Below are 23,402 nucleotides of genomic sequence, written 5' to 3'. Positions count from 1 at the left end.
GGAGCCCAATCACCCAGAAAACATCCCCTTCTTCATCCCCAGTGCACCAGTTCACAAGATCATACTCGGCCTACCTTGGTTTCAGCGCCATAACCCTACCATATCATGGTCGAGGATGAGAATCACCAACTGGTCACCTGAATACCGGAGGACCTGCTTCCCTGTAGTTCCACGTTGGTTGAGAGTCCTGTGGTTGCCCTCCAGCCCAACAATCCTGGAGGAATATCAGGATTTAAGGGAGGTATTCTCAAGACCCGTGCTACCGGTCTCCCTCTTCATCGCCCCTGTGACTGTGCCATTGACGTGTTTTCCGGTGCTACACCTCCATGCAGACGTATCTACCCTCTGTCGGTGGCTGAGACCCAGACCATGGAGAACTACAGTTGAAGTCTTAGTTTTTCACAATTCCTGACTTTTAATCCAAGTAACAATTCCCTGTTTTATGTCAGTTAGGATCACCACTTTAATTTAAGAATGTGAAATGTCAGAATAATAGTAGAGAGAATGATTTATTTCAGCTTTTATTTCTTTCATCACATTCCCAGTGGAAAGTTTACATACACTCAATTAGCATTTGTTAGCATTGCTTTTAAATTGTTTAACTTGGGTCAAATGTTTCGGCTAGCCTTCCATAAGCTTCCCACAATACGTTGGGTGAATTTTGGCCCATTCCTCCTGACAAAGCTGGTGTAACTGAGTCAGGTTTGTAGGCCTCCTTGCTCGCACACACTTTTTCAGTTCTGCCCACAAATTTTCTATAGGTTTGAGGTCAGGGCTTTGTGATGGCCACTCCAATACCTTGACTTTGTTGTCCTTAAGCCATTTTGCCACAACTTTGGAAGTATGCTTGGGGTCCATTTGGAAGACCCATTTGCGACCAAGCTTTAACTTCCTGACTGATGTCTTGAGATGTTGCTTCAATATATCCACATAATTTTCGTTCCTCGTGATGCCATCTATTTTGTGAAGTGCACCAGTCCCTTCTGCAGCAAAGCACCCCCCCCACAACATGATGCTGCCACCCCCATGCTTCATGATTGGGATGGTGTTCTTTGGCTTGCAAGCCTCCCCCTTTTTCCTCCAAACATAACGATGGTCATTATGGCCAAACAGTTCTATTTTTGTTTCATCAGACCAGAGGACATTTCTTCAAAAAGTACGATCTTTGTTCCCATGTGCAGTTGCAAACTGTAGTCTGGCTTTCTTATGGCGGTTTTGGAGCAGTGGCTTCTTGCTGAGCAGCCGTTCAGGTTATGTCAATATAGGACTCGTTTTACTGTGGATATAGATACTTTTACTTGTGTCATGCACAAAGTAGATGTCTTAACCGACTTGCCAAAACTATATTTTGTTGACAAGAAATTTGTGGAGTGGTTGAAAAATGAGTTTTAATGACTACAACCTAAGTGTATGTAAACTTCCGACTTCAACTGTACATTCAAGAGGCCCTCCGGCAGGGTTTCATCCGCAGGTCCATGTCCCCTGCGTTGGCTGGTTTCTTCTTCGTTGCCAAGAAGGAGGAAGGATTACGCCCTTGTATCGATTACCGTGGACTCAATGACATCACCACAAAGTATTGGTACCCTCTCCCGCTGGTGCCGTCAGCCATCGAGCAGCTCCGCGGGGCCTGGTTCTTCACCAAACTGGACCTTTGGAGTGCCTACATTCTCATTCGCTTCCGGGAGGGGGGTGAGTGGAAGATGCCCTTTGGCTTAGCCAATGTTCCATCAGTGTTCCAGGCATTCGTCAACAAGGTGTTCAGGGACATGCTCAGACATCAGGTGATTGTTTACATCGATGACATCCTGATCTTCTCGACCAACCTGGAAGATCACATCACTCACGTTCGAGCAGTCCAGGAATGCCTCTTGGCTAACCACCTGATCGTCAAGGCAGAGACGTGCCAATTCCACCAGAGGACTGTCTCCTTCTTGGGCACCAAATCAGCCCGCAGGGAGTGAGGATGGAGGACAAGAAGGTAGATGCGGTAAGGTCATGGCCAGTCCCAACCACCATAAAGGTGTTAATGGTTTTTGGGGTTTGCCAACTTTTACCGCCGTTTCATCAGGAACTTCAGCACCCTCGCCACTCCTCTCACCTCCCTCCTCAAGGGTGGGCCTCGTAGGTTGGTTTGGTCTCCCGCAGCCAACGAGGCCTTTCGTGAGAATTGTCCTTCCGCGTGCATCTACATTCCCACAGGGATAAGGGATTGGCTGCTGACCTGGGCACACACAGCTGTCGTCGCTGGACATTCAGGTATTTCTCGCACCATCCATTCCCTCCCTGAGAAATACTAGTGGCCCACCTTGGTGCAGGAAGTTCCGCGGTATGTCAACTCCTGTTCCGTGTGTGCTCAAACTTAAGTCCCCCCGGAATGCTCAGCAGGGAAGCTCCTGCCGCTTCCCGTGCCTCAGCGACCTTGGTCCCATCTATCCATTGACTTTGTTACTGATCTTCCTCCTTCTGATGTTTTCACCACCATTCTGGTGGTAGTGGATAGATTTTCCAAGTCATGTCGATTCATCCCTTTTCCTGGTCTTCCCATTGCTCTCCAGGTCGCTGAGGCACTCTTCCAGCAGGTCTTCCGGAATTATGGCCTTCCGGAGGACATCGTCTCGGACCGTGGCCCCCAATTCACATCCCGAATATGGCGGGCCTTCTTGGAGAAGCTCGGGGTCATGGTTAGTCTCACATCCGGGTATCGGCCTCAGTCTAACGGGCAGGAGGAGAGGATGAATCAGGAGCTAGGGAGGTACCTGAGGAGTTACTGTCAGGACTGGCAGGGTGAGTGGGCATGTTTCCCTCCTTGGGCCGAGTACACCCAGAACTCTCTACATCACTCCTCCACTGGGTTGAACCCCTTCCAGTGTGTTTTGGGTTTACAGACGGCCCTGGCCCCATGGACCCCAGGCCAGACCATGGCTCCTGTGGTAGATGAGTGGTTCCGGCGAGTGACTCCAGAGCGCCGTCCATCGTCAGAAGGAACAGGCAGACCGTCACCACAATGAGAACCCTGAGTTCCATCCTGGGGATCGTGTTTGGCTCCCACTCCGCCTGCCCTGCAAGAAACCGAGGCCCTGGTTTGTGGGGCCGTTCAAGGTTCTCCGGAGGGTCAATGAGGTGACATACATACCCTCTTTTCATGTTTATTTTTATTTTACCTTTTATTTAACCTCTTGGGGCTAGGTGGGACGCTAGCGTGCCACCCGTGGTGCACTCCATCAACAGCAGGTGCATTTCAAGAGCGGCAAATTTGAATCCAAATAAATGTCAAAATTCAAATTTTTCAAAAATACAACTATTTTACACCATTTGAAAGATAAACATCTCCTTAATCTAACCACGTTTTACGATTTCAAAAAGGTTTTACGGCGAAAGCATAAATTTAGAGTATGTTAGGACAGTACATTTACAAGAGTTGTGTGTAATGTTTTGTCAAGTCAAAGACAGGGTCACCAAAACCATAAAACCAGCTAAAATGATGCACTAACCTTTTACAATCTCCATCAGATGACACTCCTAGGACATTATGTTAGACAATGCATGCATTTTTAGTTCTATCAAGTTCATATTTATATCCAAAAACAGCGTTTTACTATGGCATTGATGTTGAGGAAATCGTTTCCCTCCAATAACCGGCAGTCAAGTCAGCGTCACAAATTAAATAATTAAAATTAGAAAACATTGGTAAAATATTATATTGTCATTTAAAGAATTATAGATTTACATCTCTTGAACGCAATCAACTTGCCAGATTTAAAAATAACCTTACTGGGAAATCACACTTTGCAATAATCTGAGCACTGCGCCCAGAAAAATACGCGTTGCGATACAGACTAGACGTCATGTTGGGGAGATCTAAAATCGAAAATACTATGTAAATAATCCATTACCTTTGATTCTCTTCATCAGATGTCACTTCCAGGTATCACAGGCCCATAACGAATGTAGTTTTGTTCAAAAAAGCTCATCATTTATGTCCAAAAATCTCCGTCTCGTTAGCACATGATGTAAGCCAGCCGGACTTCTCGTCATGAACGAGGGGAAAAAATATATTTCCGTTCGTTCAAACATGTCAAACGTTGTATAGCATAAATCATTAGGGCCTTTTTAACCAGAACATGAATAATATTCAAGGTGGACGAATGCATACTCTTTTATAACGTATTGGAACGAGGGTACCCAACATGAACTCGCGCGCCAGGTGTCTAATGGGACATCATCGTTCCATGGCTCTTGTTCGGTCAGATCTCCCTCCAGAAGACTCAAAACACTTTGTAAAGGCTGGTGACATCTAGTGGAAGCAATAGGAAGTGCCAAAATATTCCTAAGCCCCTGTGTTTTTCAATGGGATAGGTTTAAAGTCAATACAACACATCAGGTATCCACTTCCTGTCAGAAAATGTCTCAGGGTTTTGCCTGCCAAATGAGTTCTGTTATACTCACAGACACCATTCAAACAGTTTTAGAAACTTTAGAGTGTTTTCTATCCATATATAATAAGTATATGCATATTCTAGTTACTGGGTAGGATTAGTAACCAGATTAAATCGGGTACATTTTTTTTATCCAGACGTGCAAATGCTGCCCCCTAGACCCAACAGGTTAACCAGGCAGGTAAGTTGAGAGCAAGTTCTCATTAACAACTGTGACCTGGCTAAGATAGAGCAAAGCAGTGCGACACAAACAACACAGTTACACATGGGATAAACAAATGTACAGTCAATAACACAATAGAAATGTTTATATACAGTGTGTGCAAATGTAGTAAGATTAGGGAGGTATGGCAATAAATAGGCCATAGTGGCGAAATAATTACAATTTAACATTAACACTGGAGTGATAGATGTGCAGAAGATGAATGTGCAAGTAGAGACACTGGGGTGCAAAGGAGCAAAAAAATAAATAACTATATGGGGATGAGGTAGTTGGGTGGACTATTTACAGATGGCTATGTACAGGTGCAATGATCGGTAAGCTGCTCTGACAGCTGATGCTTAAAGTTAGTGAGGGTGATATAAGTTTCCAGCTCAGTGATTTTTGCAATTCGTTCCAGTCATTGGCAGCAGAGAACTGGAAGAAAAGGAGGAGTTGGCTTTGGGGGTGACCAGTGAAATATACCTGCTGGAGCGCGTGATACGGGTGAGTGCTGCTATGGTAACCAGTGAGCTGAGATAAGGCGGGGCTTTACCTAGCAAAGACTTATAGATGACCTGGAGCCAGTGGATTTGGCGACGAATATGAAGCGAGGGCCAGCCAACGAGAGCATACAGGTCGCAGTGGTGGGTAGTATATGGGGCTTTTGTGACAAAATGGATGGCACTGTGAGAGACTTATTTAAGATGGTGAGGAAAGCACTTTGAAAGAATAACCAGGCATCCTCTACTGATGGAATGAGGTCAATATCCTTCCAGGATACCCGGGCCAGGTCGATTAGAAAGGCCTGATCGCTAAAGTGTTTTAGGGAGCGTTTGGCAATGATGAGGGGTGGTCGTTTGACCGCGGGACCCATTATGGACGCAGGCAATGAGACAGTGATTGCTGAGATCCTGGTTGAAGACAGCAGAGGTGTATTTAGAGGGCAGGTTGGTCAGGATGATATCTATGAGGGTGCCCGTGTTTACGGATTTAGGGTTGTACCTGGTAGCTTCCATGATAATTTGTGTGAGATTGAGGGCATCTAGCTTAGATTGTTGGACGGCCGGGGTGTTAAGCATGTCCCAGTTTAGGTCACCTAACAGTAAAAACTGAAGATAAATGGGGGGCAATTCATTCACATATGGTGTCCAGGGCACAGCTGGTGGCTGAGGGGGGTCTATGACAAGCAGCAACAGTGAGAGACTTATTTCTGGAAAGGTGGATTTTTAAAAGTAGAAGCTCGAATTGTTTGGGCACAGACCTGGATAGCATGACTGTCACGTCCTGACCAATATTTAGGTATTATTTCTATTATATTTGGTCAGAACGTGGCAGAGGTATATTTGTTTTGTATTATGGGGTTTTGTGTGTGGTGTAGTGGGGTGTATTAGTTTGGTATAGGTTCTAGGTTTGTTTTTCTATATATAGTTTTGGGTGCTGGACTCTCAATTGGAGGCAGGTGTTTCTAGTTGCCTCTGATTGGGAGTCCCATAAGTAGGTGTGTGTTTGTTTGGTTTTCGTGGGTAGTTGTTTTTGCACTGCGTGTTGTGTGCCTGCAAAACTGTTCCTGTCGTGTATATTGGTTTCCAGTGGATGCGTTACTCCTTTTTTGAATTAAAACATGAGCATCCATATTCCCGCTGCAGTTTGGTCTATTCAACACGGCTCTTTTTGTGACAATGACAGAACTCTGCAGGATATCTCTGCAGTAGATTGCAACTCCACCCTCTTTGGCAGTTCTATCTTAGCGGAAAATGTTGTAGTTGGGAATGGACATTTCTGAATTTTTGGTGGCCTTCCTAAGCCAGGATTCAGACATGGCTAGGACATCAGGGTTGGTGGAGTGTGCTAAAGCCGTGAATAAAACAAACTTAGGGAGGAGGCTTCGAACGTTAACATGCATGAAACCAAGGCTTTTACGGTTACAGAAGTCAGCAAATGATAGCGCCTGGGGAATAGAAGTGGAACTTGGGGCTACAGGGCCTGGGTTAACCTCTACATCCCCAGAGGAACAGAGGAGGAGAAGGATGAGGGTACGGCTAAAGGCTATAATAACTTGTAGTCTAGCGTGCTGGGGACAGAGAATAAAAGGAGCAGAATTTTGGGCGTGGTAGAAAAGATTCATGGGTATGGTAGGATGTGAGTACAGTGGAGGTAAACCTAGGCGTTTAGTGACGATGAGAGAGGTTTCATCTTTGGAGGGGCAAGTTAAGCCAGGTGAGGTCTCTGCATTTGTGTGGGGTGGGACGAAAGATCTATCTAAGGCATTTTGAGTGGGACAGTGAAATAAAACAGTAAAAACTAGCCAAGACAGCAGTAGACAAGGCATATTGACATTAGAAAGAGCCATAAAGCAATCACAGGTGTTGATCAGGAGAGCAAAGACAACAACGGGTAAATGGTGATGAATGTGCAGAGCGGGTCAGTTGGGTACATACAAGACCTAAGTTCGAGGCTGGGGCCGACAGGTAAACAAAATGAGGTACCGTGTTATTGAAACAGTCCAGGAGGCATCAGCTGTGTAGCCGAGTGATCATAGGGTCAAAAGAGCAGCAATAGGTCAGTCAGGGTGCTGTTCGGTAGTCACTACTACGCTAGGCGAGCAGGGGACACAGCGTTCAGAAAAGCTAGCGGGCCGGTGCTAGTAGTTGGTTCTTCGGCGACATCGTAACAGAATAGACTATTGAGACCACATCGGGCAATCACGTCGGCAGTCCAGCTGTGATGGATCGGCAGTGCTCCGGGTCGACAATAAAGGGTCCAGGCCAATTGGCAAAGGACGTATTGTAGCCCTAGAATTAGCTGGTATATGGGCCTGGCTCAAGGCTAGCTCAAAGCTAGCTGGTGCTTGCTTCGGGACAGAGGCATTAGCTAACAATAGCTTCTCGGTTGCATCTAGCTAGCTGCAATGATCTGGAGTAATGATCCGGTGTAATCATCCAGAGCGGCAGGAATCCGGTGATATGGTAGAGAGAAGCAGTCCGATATGCTCTGGTGTGATATCGCACTGTGCAGACTGGCAGGTGTTGTCCGAGCTAAGGCTGGCTTATTACGGGGAAAAAAGGCAAAGACCGCTAGCCGTGGCTAACAAATACTAGTAGCTAGTTAGCTGGCTAGCTCCTGATGGATGTTCCAGTTATAAGGAATAAAAATAGCTGATCCATACCACATTGGGTGAGGAGGTTGCAGGAAAGTATATTTAGTTCGTAGATAGAAAATGAGATTAAGATATATACGAAAAAGACTGGCTATTTACACGGGATAAGACAAAGACAGATACACACATCCTACTGCAGCGCCATCTTGGAAAAACTGTCTCCCTTCTCAGGTTGATCCCCCTAGCTGATGCTGCCCCCCCCCCCCGGACATCGAGGGGGGCCGGGCGTATGCTGTCAGATCCCTACTGGACTCCCTGGTTGATTGGGAGGGGTATGGCCCAGAGGAGCGGTGTTGGGTTATGGTGGAGTACATTTTGGACCCCAACATCACTGGCTCCTCATCCTCGGGGTCGTCCCCCTGGTCGGCGTTGTCCTATGGCTGGAGCCGCACGTCAGAGGGGGGGTACTGTCACGTTTGCTCCTGCTCCTTCCCTCCGGCGTACGACGTCGCCAGAGTACTAACCACCGGTCATGGGATTCATCATTACGCACACCTGTTAATCTTACATCTAGATGTTCCGCTAGCGGAACGCCACACCAATATCTAATGGTAGAGCGTGGCGCGAATTACAAATACCTCAAAAATCCAAAAACGTCAATTTTTCAAACATATTACTATTTTACACCATTTTAAAGACAAGACTCTCCTTTATCTAACGACATTGTCCGATTTCAAAAAGGCTTTACAGCGAAAGCAAAACATTAGATTATGTCAGGAGGGTACCCAGCCAGAAATAATCACACACCCATTTTTCAAGCTAGCATATAATGTCACAAAAACCAAAACCACAGCTAAATGCAGCACTAACCTTTGATGATTTTCATCAGATGACACTCCTAGGACATTATGTTATACAATACATGCATGTTTTGTTCAATCAAGTTCATATTTATATCAAAAACCAGCTTTTTACATTAGCATGTTTTGTTCAGAACTAGCATAAAATTACTCACGATAAACGTTCACAAAAAACATTAAAAAAAAAAAAAGAATTATAGATACAGAACTCCTTTATGCAATTGCGGTGTCCGATTTTAAAATAGCTTTTCGGTGAAAGCACATTTTGCAATATTCTGAGTAGATAGCCCGGCCATCATGGCTAGCTATTTTCACACCCACCAAGTTTGGCACTCACCAAACTCAGATTTACTATAAGAAAAATTTGATTACCTTTGCTGTTCTTCATCAGAATGCACTCCCAGGATTTCTACTTCAACACCCAATGTTGTTTTGGTTCCAAATAATCCATAGTTATATCCAAATAGCTGCGTTCTGTTCTTGCGTTCAAGACACTATCCGAAGGGTGACGCGCCGGCGCATATCGTGACAAAAAAATTCAAAATATTCCATTACTGTACTTCGAAGCATGTCAAACGCTGTTTAAAATCAATTTTTATGCGATTTTTCTGGTAAAATAGCGATAATATTCCGACCGGGAGACGTTGTATCCGTTCAAACACTGAAAGAAGTAAAATGGAGTCGTCACATGCACGCGCACACCAGTGTCATTGTTCTCAGAACGACCACTTTCCAAAACCCCTACTGTTTTTCGCCCAAGGACTGCAGAGTTATCATTCCACGTTCTGGCGCCTTCTGAGAGCCTATGGGAGCCTTAGAAAATGTCACGTTACAGCAGAGATCCTGTATTTTCGATAAAGAGGCTATAGAAGGACAAGAAATGGTCAGACAGGGCACTTCCCATATACAATTTTCTCAGGTTTTGGCCTGCCATATGAGTTCTGTTATACTCACAGACACCATTCAAACAGTTTTAGAAACTTTAGGGTGTTTTCTATCCAAATCAAATAATTATATGCATATTCTAGTTTCTGGGCAGGAGTAATAACCAGATTAAATCGGGTACGTTTTTTTATCCGGCCGTGAAAATACTGCCCCCTATCCTAAACAGGTTAAAAAAGAAGTTACAGGTCTGTGAGAGCCAGAAATCTTGCTTGTTAGTAGGTGACCAAATACTTATTTTCCACCATCATTTGCAAATAAATTCATTAAAAATCCTACAATGTGATTTTCTGGATTTTTTTTCTCATTTTGTCTGTCATAGTTGACGTGTACCTATGATGAAAATTACAGGCCTCTCACATCTTTTTAAGTGGGAGAACTTGCACAATTGGAGGCTGACTAAATACTTTTTGCCCCACTGTACTGTAGTTAGGCAGGGACAGAGCAGCCCTTCTGTGATCCGTTCTTTCCCAACATGGCTATCACCTCTAATCCCATGGAGATTATCCCCTCCCCGTGCCACACAGGAAGACAGCATTAGCGCTGTGCACTGCTCAGAAAGCTCTGCCGCCTCCCTGCCTGCCTGCTACAGAACGCTGCAGTATTCCCCACAGAGCAGAGGGGATTTCACATGGATAGCCAGCCTGCGCTGCCCTTTATTAGGCTGCTACTGAGTGGTCAGCTCTGCTCTGCTCTTCTCTCACCCACCCGTTGTTTGTTATAGCTAAAGTACTGCTACATACAGTACCAGTCAAAAGTTTGGACACACTTACTCATTCAAGTTTATTTTTTAATTTGTACTATTTTCTACATTGTAGAATAATAGTGAAGAAATCAAAACTATGTAATAACACATATGGAATCATGTAGTAACCAAAAAAGTGTTAAACAAATCAAAATATATTTTAGATTCTTCAAAGTAGCCACCCTTTGCCTTGATGACAGCTTTGCACACTCTTGGCATTCTATCAACCAGCTTCATGAGGTAGTCACCTGGAGTGCATTTCAATTAACAGGTGTGCCTTGTTAAAAGTTAATTTGTGGTATTTATTCCCATCCTAATGAGTTTCAGCCAATCAGTTGTGCTGTGACAAGGTATATGGAAGATGGTATTTTACCAAATAAGGCTAAGTCCATATCATGACTAGAACAGCTCAAATAAGCAAAAGGAAATGACAGTCCATCAATACTTTAAGACATGGTCAGTCAATACCGAAAATTTAAAGTACTTTGAAAGTTTCATCAAGTGCAGAAGCAAACACCATCAGGGGCTAGATTAAACTGGTTCTCATGAGGACCGCCACAGGTAAGGAAGACTCAGAGTTACTACTGCTGTAGAGGATAAGTTCATTGGAGTTACCAGCCTCCTAAATTGGCAATTAACTGCACCTCAGATTGCAGCCCAAATAAATGCTTCACTGAATTCAAGTAACAGACACATCTCAACATCAACTGTTCAGAGGAGACTGCATGAATCAGACCTTAATGGTCGAATTGTTGCAAAGAAACCACTACTAAAGGACACCAATAAGAAGAAGAGACTTGCTTGTGCCAAGAAACACGAACAATGGAAATCTGTCCTTTGGTCTGATGAATCCAAATTTGAGATTTTTGGAAGAGGAAGTGTGATGGGGTGGGGCTGCTTTGCTGGTGACACTGTCTGTGATTTATTTATAATTCAACGCACACTTAACCAGCATGGCTACCACAGCACTTTTCAGCAATACGCCATCCCATCTGGTTTGCACTTAGTCACACTATCATTTGTTTTTCAACAGGACAATGACCCAAAACACACCTCCAGGCTGTGTAAGGGCTATTTGACCAAGAAGGAGAGTGATGGAGTGCTGCATCAGATGACCTGGCCTCCACAATCACCGTACATCAACCCAATTGAGATGGTTTGGGATGAGTTGGACTGCAGAGTGAAGGAAAAGCAGCCAACAAGTGCTCAGCATATGTGGGAACTCCTTCAAGACTGTTGGACAAGCATTCCAGGTGACTACCTCATGAAGCTGGTTGAGAGAATGCCAAGAGTGTGCAAAGCTGTCATCAAGGCAAAGGGTGTCTAATTTGAAGGATCTGATATATAAAATATATTTTGATTTGTTTAAAACGTTTTGGGTTAATACATGATTCCGTATGTGTTATTTCATTGTGTTGATGTCTTCACTATTATTCTACAATGTAGAAAATATAGAAAATAATAGGTAGGTAGGTGTGTCCAAACTTCTGACTGTTACTGTATATACAGTTGAAGTCAGAAGATTACATACACTTAGGTTGGAGTCATTAAAACTTGTTTTTCAAACACTCCACAAATGTCTTGTTAAAAACTATAGTTTTGGTAAGTCGGTAAGGACATCTACTTTGTGCATGACACAAGTAAGTTTTCCAACAATTGTTTACAGACAGATTATTTAACTTATAATTCACTGTATCACAATTACAGTAGGTCAGAAGTTTACATGCATTAAATTGACTGTACCTTTAATAAACAGCTTGGAAAATTCCAGAAAATTATGTCATGGCTTTAGAAGCTTCTGATAGGCTAATTGACATCATCATCAGAAAATAAATTGTAGACCTCCACAAGTCTGTTTCATCCTTGGGAGCAATTTCCAAATGCCTTAAGGTACCACGTTCATCTGTACAAACAATAGTACGCAAGTATAAACACCATGGGACCACGCAGCCGTCATACCGTTCAAGAAGGAGACGCGTTCTGTCTCCTAGAGATGAACGTACTTTGGTGCGAAAGGTGCAAATCAATCCCAGAACAACAGCAAAGGACCCTGTAAAGATGCTGGAGGAAACAGGTGCAAAAGATTCTATATCCACACAGTAAAACGAGTCCTATATCAACGTAACCTGAAAGGCAGCTCAGCAAGGAAGAAGCCACTGCTCCAAAACCACAATAACAAAAGCTAGACTACGGTTTGCAACAGCACATGGGGACAAAGACCGTACTTTTTGGAGAAATGTCGTCTGGTCTGATGAAACAAAAATGGAACTGTTTGGCCTTAATGACCATCGTTATGTTTGGAGGAAAAAGGGGGAGGCTTGCAAGTCGAAGAACACCATCCCAACTGTGAAGCACGGGGGTGGCAGCGTCATGTTGTGGGGGTGCTTTGCTGCAGGAGCGACTGGTGCACTTCACAAAATAGATGGCATCATGAGGAACGAAAATTATGTGGATATATTGAAGCAACATCTCAAGACATCAGTCAGGAAGTTAAAGCTTGGTCGCAAATGGGTCTTCCAAATGGACAATGACTCCAAGCATACTTCCAAAGTTGTGGCAAAATGGCTTAAGGACAACAAAGTCAAGGTACTGGAGTGGCCATCACAAAGCCCTGACCTCAATCCCATAGAAAATTGGTGGGCAGAAGCGTGTTCGAGCAAGGAGACCTACAAACTTGACTCAGTTACACCAGCTCTGTCAGGAGGAATGGGCCAAAATTCACCCAACTTATTGTGGGAAGCTTGTGGAAGGCTACCAAAAATGTTTGACCCAAGTTGAACAATTTAAAGGCAATGCTACCAAATACTAATTGAGTGTATGTAAACTTCTGACCCACTGGGAATGTGATGAAAGAAATAAAAGCTCAAATAAATCATTCTCTCTGCTATTATTCTGACATTTCACATTCTTAAAATAAAGTAGTGATCCTAACTGACCTAAAACAGGGAATTGTTACTTGGATTAAATGTCAGGAATTGTGAAACTGAGTTTAAATGTATTTGGCTAAGGTGTATGTAAACTTCCGACTTCAACTGTACCTAGTCCCTCACACCTCTTTCTTTAACACTTCCAGTTTGGGTTTTGAGGAATAGTGTGCCATCAAAATGAGACCTGCAGTGGGAAAGACGTTTGATCTTTCCATAGGCACCCTCTCCTGGGCCAGTGGAGACAGCTCTCTTATGATCCCCACGATACTGATTGGCTGATGTCTTGTCTTTCAGGTGAATGGAACAGAAGCAGATTATGAGTATGAGGAGATCACTCTGGAACGGGTAAGTAGGAGCAACATCACATCTTAGTTGTTACTTTAAACCCATCATCCATGGCTAACGTTTTCATAAAATAGGTGTCTCTAAAATTAAAGCGCCAATCACCAGTTGAAACAATAACAAAGTTAATTCCCTGACAATGATTTGGTAAAAAACTGAGGGATGTGGCTGGAGAAATGCAGTCACTCTCAAATTCATAGACAGAGCTAGGGATGACCATTCATGATATCACAATTATAGGTTTAACCATGTTTTAAGGCTATACATTGTATGTTTACATTTTACCTCGTTTTCAAAAATTGGAGTAAAACAAGCTTATATTTTGGGTTCTGATGGGGTATTCAAAGCTCATGAGCGAGAATCAATGGGTACATATCATTAATTTGTAAGTCCAAAAATGGATGTAGCAACTGTTGATTGTCTCTTTAAGGTTCTAATGTAAATTAAAAGGTTTAAAATAAATTGAGGGGCTATATTTAAATATAAAGGTTGAAATTTGAATAAAAATTAATTAAAAAAAGGTTAAACCATGCAAGGTATGTCATTTATATTTTCATAGTGTTTCCAGGGCTCTCAGTCTTACTATATCATGAAAATGCTGTGTGTCAGGGAGCAGGGGGAGAGGAGGGAGAGGGGGGAGAGGAGCAGGGAGCTGTTTCTGTGTCTGCCTGTAAGGCTGCAGGGCTCCCTTCTCTTATCTTTCTGCTGTGACCTGATTCAGCCACGATTTGCGCTTGCATCATTAACTCTACCTCAACTTCACCATTAAAGATGGTGAGACACACATCAGCGACACACACCACCCCTAACCACAACCACACACTGAGTCTTAGTGTAGGCAATAGAGTCAGGCCCTGGCCCTATACTACTGCTCTTAAAATGTCACCGACCGCCTTGATTCAGGCTTATGTAGCAAAATTTGAAATAGTTTTTTACATTGGATAAAAGCAGAGACACAGAGCTATAAAATGGTATATCATACACTGCATTTGAGGAACAAATGGAAAGTAATTCTGCTTTGAAAGTTGATAAACTTGTAACCTCACTTTTGAGAAAATGGCCTTTGAATGTTTTGGTACCAACTGGAGAGCTCTTCTTTGTCTACACCCATTCAACATTGTTCACACCCTCTTAAACTTTAGCCCCACCCATCTCTTTAAGGGCTGATCTGAGCATTCTGTTCTAACAATAGCAGTCAAGCTCCCAAGCTAATTGGCCAACTTGCTAGCTACTTCCAGACACAAATGAGAGAACAGCTCACTGAACATTACTCACCCTTGCAGAGCTGGTTAGGCTGTTTTTATTTTATCCAGAGCGTTGGCTACTGCAACTGTGCTGTCAGATTGTCCTTCGTAAATTCAGAGCGTTTCGCTTTCGGAACATTAAGAGCATACATGGGACGCTCTGGAAGAGGAGTAGGGTTGATCCGAGCGTTCTGACCTCACAATGGCAGTCAAGCACCCAAGCTAACTGGCTAACATTGGCTAGCTTGCTAGATACTTCTGGACACAAATGAGAGAACACCCCCCTCTCACCATTTTACTCACCCTAGCAGAGCTGGTTAGACTTTTTTTCATGTTATCCAGAGCATTGGTGACTGTAACTGGGCTGCTGGCAACAATTTAATTACACTTTCTGACGACGTTTTCTGACACCGGTCATATTCAACGGGGGTTGAGCGTTCGTAAATTCATCAGTTATTCCACGCTCTGGCACACTCAAACGTTACAATCACACCCAAAACGTTTACTTGCATAGTGGAGTCTTTTGTTAAAACATGTAGCTAGCTAGGTAAACAATGAACCATAATCCCAACTCATGACATTACTACCTTGCATGAATCTGCAGGTAGCTAACCAACCAGGATCAATGTTAGCTAGCTAACATTAGGCTATAACTAGCCAAGCAAATGGCTCTGAGATACAAATAATAAGATCATCCATGTAACGTTAGCTAGCAAGCCAGCCAGCTAACGTTAGCTAGCTAGCTAACATTACACTAACTTGGAATGAAAACAATTTTCTGTCAAAATTAGAAATGTGTAATATCTGAAAATGTACTCTCTTACCCATTTTCCGAGTCGAATTACACCACTACAACCAAGGATGGAATCAAATTACCACGTACATGGCTATGTTATTCGGCCAAGCTAGATTGCGAGTATTGTGAGCCTTGCTGGCTGTTCGGAGATCGGAGTGCCCCTTGTCTGATGTGTGGGTGAATGGGGTGAGAGATTGGCGCCATCTAACATCCAAAATAGCATGTCAAGAGACATCCCAGATTCACATGGGTGTCTGTTTGGTATATGACTAATGGAAGCCCAATGGCACTATTGACGCAGAGATGGAGAGAGGCGTGCGTACGCAGCAAATTTCTGGCGACAGGTGTTGGAGCGCATAGCTAATCTCACACTTGCATCATGTAATTTGGCTTTCAGAGGGCACCGTGAAAAGCTGGGGCAGTCCAACAGTGGGAATTTTGTCAGTGTAATTGAACTGCTGTCATTTTACGACCCAGTTCTGAAATAACTTTTGGAACGCCCGCATGATCCGTTGACTATCTCAGTCATCAAATCCAAAATGAGCTGATTTATATTTTAGCCGAGCGAGTGAAGTGTGACATTCAGGGAGAGATGCAGGAAGCCCTATTTTTCTATTATTATGGACACCACACCGGATGTGTCCAAAGTAGACCAGTTAAGCCAAGTCTATCACTATGTGAGAGTGATAAGGGATGCAAATAATGTCGCCACAGATCTGACCATCAAAGAGTCGTTTTGGGGATTTCGGGAGACAGCTTCAACATAAAAAGCATAGAGGATAATGGGCTGAATATTTCAAAATGTCGAGAGCAGGGGTATGATGGAGCTGCTAACATGAGCGGGGTCTATTCGGGTGTGCAGGCCAGAATATCAGAAAAAGAGCCGCTTGCTGTTTATGTGCATTGCGCATCGCACAATCTTAACCTGGCTCATTAATGACTCTGTCAAAAATGTGCCAGAGATTAAACAGTTTTATGATACTGTTGAACTGTTATACACCTTCTTCGGGCATAGCATGAAGAGATGGTCAATGTTGAGTGGTACATTTTATTTTGCATCAGAAAAAGAAAGTGTAACTAAAACGACTGTGTCCCACCCGCTGGTCATCTAGATATGATGACCACCCTGAGATACAGATATGTGGACGTAATGAAGGCCCTCACCAAGATTGTGCTTTTACGTGACAAGAAGGACGAGAGGGATGATGCAGCAGCACTGAAAAATAAATGTTTTTTAGACTAAGATTTTAGAAAATGTGAACATCTCCAAAATGCTACAGGCCAAAGACACAGACCTGCACAGAGCAGTCAGCCTACTCAAGGACATGAGAGGTCCTGTCCGGATTCCGACAGGATTTTGAGAAGGCCAACGTCACCGCAAAGACCGTTGCCGACAAATGGGGAGCTCAGAACGCATTTGAAGACACTTGAAGAAGGAAGGCAAGGCATAATTTTGATGAGCTATGCGAGGACGAGCGACTGTCTGATGAGAGAGAAGTTTTAGAGTCAACATCTTTAATGTAAACCTTGACAGCGTTATCCACCAGCTGTCAAACAGATGTAAAAGTCTGCGGGCAACATCGAGTCTGATTGACTCCATGCACCCCACTACCCTGGCCAACGCAGATGATGATGCGCTCTACGAGACAGCCAGCCGGCTGGCAGAACATTACAGCAAATATACATCAGCAAGCTTCCCTGGCCAATTACTCTCTTTCAGGGCCTGATTTAAGAAGGAAATAGCAAAGCACACTACAGTGAGAGACCTGGCCAAGATGATCATTGTGGATTAAAATTCAGTCACTGCTACATTTGGGGAAGTAGTTACAGCGATGCTCCTTTTTATGACTGCATGTAACGGTAGCAAGTGCTGAACGCCCCTTTTCCAAACTGAAAATAATTCAATCATACCTGAGGAGCAGCATGGGACAGGAGAGACTGAGTGGGTTGGCCATTCTGTCCATTGAAAACACCAGGGCCAGGACCATGGATTTGAATGCCATCATCAACGACTTTGCAGAGAGCAAGATCTGTCGAATGCCAATCAAATGAGTGAGTAAGCTTATATTTTTACAGGGCAGGCTACCCAGACAGTCTATATAAATCAAGCTTTATTTTAGATTAGTTTACATTGCTTGTCAATCTACGACTATGCACGATCTGTCTTTGGAAACCATGTTCTGGTGCACGGCCGCTGAGCCTTTTCAATGTCATCAAAGCCTATACGTTTAACTAGGCTATAAGAATAATAGTAAGCACATACGCGTCATATACTGTTTAAATAGAGGCTGCCATTTAAGCAATATGTCTGAATGCTCCACTTGATTGATTTGCTGGTATTTTTGCTATAGGCCTCTGTGGGAGGAAGACCATTTGAATACCGGTATGTCAGTTTTGCCGCCATGCATGACTTCAGCGACTGTGTACTGGGTCATTAGCTGTGTTTCAGTGTTTCTGTCAAGAGATTGATCTATATATGTATGTTTTATAATATAGGCTATTGCCTATTATTTGCAGATAAAATAGGGTGTTTTTTGACCGCTTTGTGCTTTCCGTGGTGCTGATCGACTTATACGGGTTTATTTCTGACCGCGGTCCATGGTGCTGAATGTATTGGCTATATTGCGGCTTCTCTGGTAACAGCTTCAAATGTGCCCTTAGATTAGGTTCTGCTCTGCTGTTACAATGCTTAGTAATATTAACACAGCCTTACCAACACAATTATTTAAATTTTAAGGGAAATATGGGGGGTATAGGGGGCCGTATTTTTGGGGGGGAAGCTACGCTACTGGTCCTAGCTATGGAGTTTAATATAATACCTTATAAGTAATATAGCCTGTATTTTTCCTTATTTGAAGTAGACGTGGAGATATATACTTACAGTATATACCTCAGGTCAAATCATGAAATACAAATGATGGAATAGAAATGTTTTATAATTATATTTTAAATTAACTGAACAGTATACTCAATGTTGTACTTGAATGACTTCATTATAACATTGCAGTGCATTTACATACAGTACCTGTCATGTCCTGACCATATACTTAGGTATTTTTGTATTATATTTGGTCAGGACGTGGCAGAGTTATGTTTGGTTATGTTATAGTGGGGTTGTGAGTGTTGGTTTAGGTTCTAGGTTAGGTTTTCTATGTGTAGGTTGGGTGCTGGACTCTCAATTGAAGGCAGGTGTGTTGAGTTGCCTTTGATTGGGAGTCCTATATTAGTAGGGTGTGTTTGTCTGTGTGTGGGTAATTGTATTTTGCACTGTGTTTCGTTTCACCTGTGAAACTGTCACCGTTCTCCTTTGCGTGTTTATTTTGTTTTGTCGTTTCCATCTATAATAAATATGATGTGGAACAGTCAACCCGCTGTGTATTGGTCATCGAGTGATTTCGACATATCTTCCGATGAGGGAGAATACGAGGAACGTGACAGTACCGTTCAAAAGTTTGGGGTCACTTAGAAATGTCCATGTTTTTGAAAGAAAAGCACATTTTTTTGGACCATAAAAATAACATCAAATTGATCAGAAATACATTGTAGACATTGTTAATGTTGTAATTGACTATTGTAGCTAGAAACGGCAGACTACATAGACGTACAGATGCCCATTATCAGCAACCATCACTCCTTTGTTCCAGTGGCACGTTGTGTTAGCTAATCCAAGTTTATCATTTTAAAAGGCTAATTGATCATTAGACAACCCTTTTGCAATTGTTAGCACAGCTGAAAATGGTTGTCCTGATTAAAGAAGCAATAAAACTGGCCTTCCTTAGAGTAGTTTAGTATCTGGAGCATCAGCATTTGTGGGTTCGATTACAGGCTCAAAATGGCCAGAATTACAGGCTCAAAATGGCCAGAAACAAAGACTCTTCTGAAACTAGTCAGTCTATTCTTGTTCTGAGAAATGAAGTCTATTCCATGTGAGAAATAGCCAAGAAACTGAAGATCTCGTACAACGCTGTGTACTACTCCCTTCACAGAACAGCGCAAACTGGCTCTAACCAGAATAGAAAGAGGAGTGGGAGGCCCCGGTGCACAACTGAGCAAGATGACAAGTACATTAGAGTGTCTAGTTTGAGAAACAGACACCTCACAAGTCCCCAACTGGCAGCTTCATTAAATAGTACCCGCAAAACACCAGTCTCAACGTCAACAGTGAAGGGATGCTGGCCTTCTAGGCAGAGTTGCAAAGAAAAAGCCATATCTCAGACTGGCCAATAAAAATAAAATATTAAAATTGGCAAAAGAACACAGACACTGGACAGAGGAACTCTGCCTATGACATGTAACAGTTGAATTGAACCAAACCCATTTCTCTCTTCTGCCCCTCTATGTAGGGTAACTCGGGGTTGGGCTTCAGTATTGCAGGGGGAACAGATAACCCCCACATTGGAGAAGACCCCAGTATCTTCATCACCAAGATCATCCCTGGAGGAGCTGCAGCTCAGGACGGATGCCTCAGGTTGGTAACACCAACCTGTATGTATGGTTACATGATCCCAATCACATTTCAGCCTATGAACTGAATCACATTGCAGCTTATGGGTCCAAGGTGTGAATCACATTAACTGACTCCTGTTGATTCTCCCTGTGGAGTAAATTACTAATGTATTTGATACTCCTGGGTAAAGAATGAATAACTAATGTATTTGAGTCTCCTGGCTGCAGAGTGAATGACTGATGTTTTTGACTAACCTGGCTGCAGAGTGAAAGATTTATGTATTTGACTCTTCCTGCAGAGTTAATGACTGATGTATCTGACCAAGGGTGAATGTAGAATTCATTTATTTCTGGTATGCGACCTCCTATGTGTGCATGCGGATGCACCCAAAAAATGTACTGGCATAACAGGCCTGGCCCTGGATGTTCTGCCGTCCATGCGAGACAAAACATTGCCACCCCCCTCCTATCCACGCTGAACTAGAAAGGTGTACAGCAGAGGTCGGCAATAGGTTTGGCCCTGGGCAATTTTTTGTATTTTTCTAATGGTCGGAAGAACAGAACATAATAGCAGCCCAATTCATATGCCTATGCTACAAGTTAAAACATTTTTAACACATCTGGTTAGTCAGCGATATAGTCAGTTCAATGTCCATAACATATTTTCACTGATTGCACTGATAAAATCACAAATGTCTCTATTAAATCCGTTTTTTATATTTCTTTGTGCGCTGAATGGGGAAAAACTGCTTGCAATCAAGAGAAAATGTCTCTCAGAAAAAGTCTCATTAGAAAGGTGGATAATGAAAATAGAATTTTCAGGGAAGAATGGACTGAGAAATAGGCATATTTCTCCAATGTCAAACCAGAGTGTCTTGTTTGAACAAAACGGGTGTTGTTTGCAAATAATTCAATATTATGAATTTAAACATGGCAATTTCAAAGGTTACCTTTTCACCCAATTGTAAGCTTCAACTGCTGGCTACTCATCCGTTGCTTAACCCAACAACAGAAGTGCCCGTTAACCTGCCCATTAACATCGATGGGGCTGCGGTAGAGTGAGTCGAGAGTTTCACGTTCCTTGGTGTCCACATCACCAACAAACTGGTCTAAAACACACCAAGATAGTCGTGAAGAGGGCACGACAACCCCCTTTCCCCCTCAGGAGACTAAAACGATTTGGCATGGGTCCCCAGATCCTCAGAAAGTTCTACAGCTGCACCATCGAGAGCATCTTGACCAGTTGCATCACCACCCGGTATGGAAACTACTCGGCATCCGACCGTTAGGCACTACAGAGGGTAGTGCTTACGGCCCAGTAAATAACTGGGGCCAAGCTTCCTGCCATCCCGGACTTATAAACTAGGCGGTGTCAGAGAAAGGTCCAAAGAATTGTCAAAGACTCCAGTTACCCAAGTCATAGACTGTTCTCTCTTCTACCGCACCACTGCGACCTGTATAATCTGGTTGGCTGGTCCTCACTACATATTTGTTGCCAAACCCACTGGCTCCAGGTCATCTAAGTCTTTGCTAGGTAAAGCTCCGACTTATCTCAGCTCACTGACCACCATAGCAACACCCACCCGTAGCACGCGCTCCAGCAGGTATATTTCACTGGTCATCCCCAAAGCCAACACCTGCTTTGGCTGCCTTTCCTTCCAGTTCTCTGCTGCCAATGACTGGAACGAATTGCAAAAATCACTGAAGGTGGAGACTTATATCTCCCTCACTAACTTTAAGAGTCAGCTGTCAGAGCAGCTTACCGATCGCTGCAGCTGTACACAGCCCATCTGTAAATAGCTCCTCCAACCAACTACCTACCAACTACCATCCCCATATTTGTTTTAGTTTTTCTGTTCTTTTGCACACCAGTATTTCTACTTGCACATCCTCATTTGCACATTTTTCACTCCAGTGTAAATTGCTGAATTGTAATTACTTAGCCACAATTGGCCTATTTATTGCCTTACCTCATTACTTAATTTTGCACACACTGTATACAGATTTTTCTATTGTGTTATTGACTGTACATTTGTTTATCCCATCTGTAACTCTGTGTTTTTGTCGCACTGCTTTGCTTTATCTTGGCCAGGTCGCAGTTGTAAATGAGAACTTGTTCTCAAACTGGCCTACCTGGTTAAATAAAGGTGAAAAATAAATAAATAAATAAGATTTAATAAATATTTTTTTTAACTCTTTGAACTGCATTGTTGGTTAAGGGCTTGTATGTAAGCTTTTCACGGTAAGATCTACACCTGTTGTATTTGGCGCATGTAACAAATACAATCTGATTTGATTTTGATTTGAATTGAACGCTTTATCTGGATACTTTTTATTTATTTCTAAATATAAAGCTAGCAATAAGTATCATTTTTGCCATTTTCTTTAAGAAAGGGTATGGCATACCCTCACTCAATTTTAGCCCTGTTTTTAAAGAACACACCAAGCCCTTCCCAGACACAGAGGTATTTAAGGAGTGCATGGTGACAGTATTGGAGGATTTGGCTATACCGACAAAATCTATGCATAGCATAATTGCGTCCATCAAACAGGTAAACCAACCTCTTATTTTTGTAGGAAAGAGTAGGCTTCAACAAAGTCATCTTGTTGTTAGTGAAGTCGAATTAAAATGAAGACAATTGTTGAAAATAATTACTTTCAGCACCATTTGCTGTCCACGTCTGTTTGATTATGCCGCAGCCACACAAAAGTTGATGTCTTCTCCTGCGCTCTCTCTCTCCTCAATAATAAGTTAATGATTGAAAAAGTGTCTCTTGAAATTGTAATACATTTGGTCTCCAGTCTATGGGCTACAGAAAAACCACATAGGCTATATTCATTTGATGGAGCGTGGTGGAGCGCCTCAGCGCTGAGTCTCTCCCACGGCACTCTGGAGAGGTGCGCTGGGCATAGATAAGCTAAATATTTTGCACCCCTGCCTTTGGCAAAGTGGGCTCTGCTTATAATGGGGCGGCATCAACACTCACCTACTGTGAATAGCCCTCATGTCACTGGGTGAGAGAAGTTATCATTGTTTTTGGGCAGAATAATATGAGGTGTTATGTGTTGTCGGAGGTGCGTCTTGGTCAGTTCAGCTCGGAAAATGCCGCCTTGGAATGCCTAATCCTGCCCAATGGGCGGGCAGCCCGTGGGGCCTAATCATATAATTGTATTTAGAATCCATATTAACTCAATAGCATTTCTGTGGGCCTAGTCATAAAGATTTGTCATTTAACTTTTATTGTGGCATAAACACAATAAGTCATGATGTTTTCTTCTGACTGTCAAACAATCACTTCAAATGGCTCTTTTACTAGGCTACCCGCATACATTCATCCACTCGCAACATATTTCCAGCCTCCAAA

At 43.1% G+C, this 23,402-nt stretch overlaps 1 protein-coding gene across 2 annotated transcripts in view; it reads left to right on the top strand.

Moving 5' to 3' along the window:
• LOC106583961 (discs large homolog 1-like protein) overlaps positions 1-23,402 on the top strand; it is a 223,627-nt gene that overhangs the window by 95,884 nt on the left and 104,341 nt on the right. For both annotated transcript variants that reach the window (XM_014168679.2, XM_014168681.2), the window contains 2 exons: positions 13,504-13,554; positions 19,935-20,059. In XM_014168679.2, coding sequence (XP_014024154.2) covers positions 13,504-13,554; positions 19,935-20,059 — 176 coding nt within the window. The remainder of the gene's footprint in view (positions 1-13,503; positions 13,555-19,934; positions 20,060-23,402) is intronic.

Source organism: Salmo salar, chromosome ssa23, assembly GCF_905237065.1.
Source record: "Salmo salar chromosome ssa23, Ssal_v3.1, whole genome shotgun sequence".
Lineage (NCBI taxonomy): Eukaryota > Metazoa > Chordata > Actinopteri > Salmoniformes > Salmonidae > Salmo > Salmo salar.
Note: the sequence above shows the minus strand (reverse complement) of the source record. Positions and strands in the feature narration are given on the sequence as shown.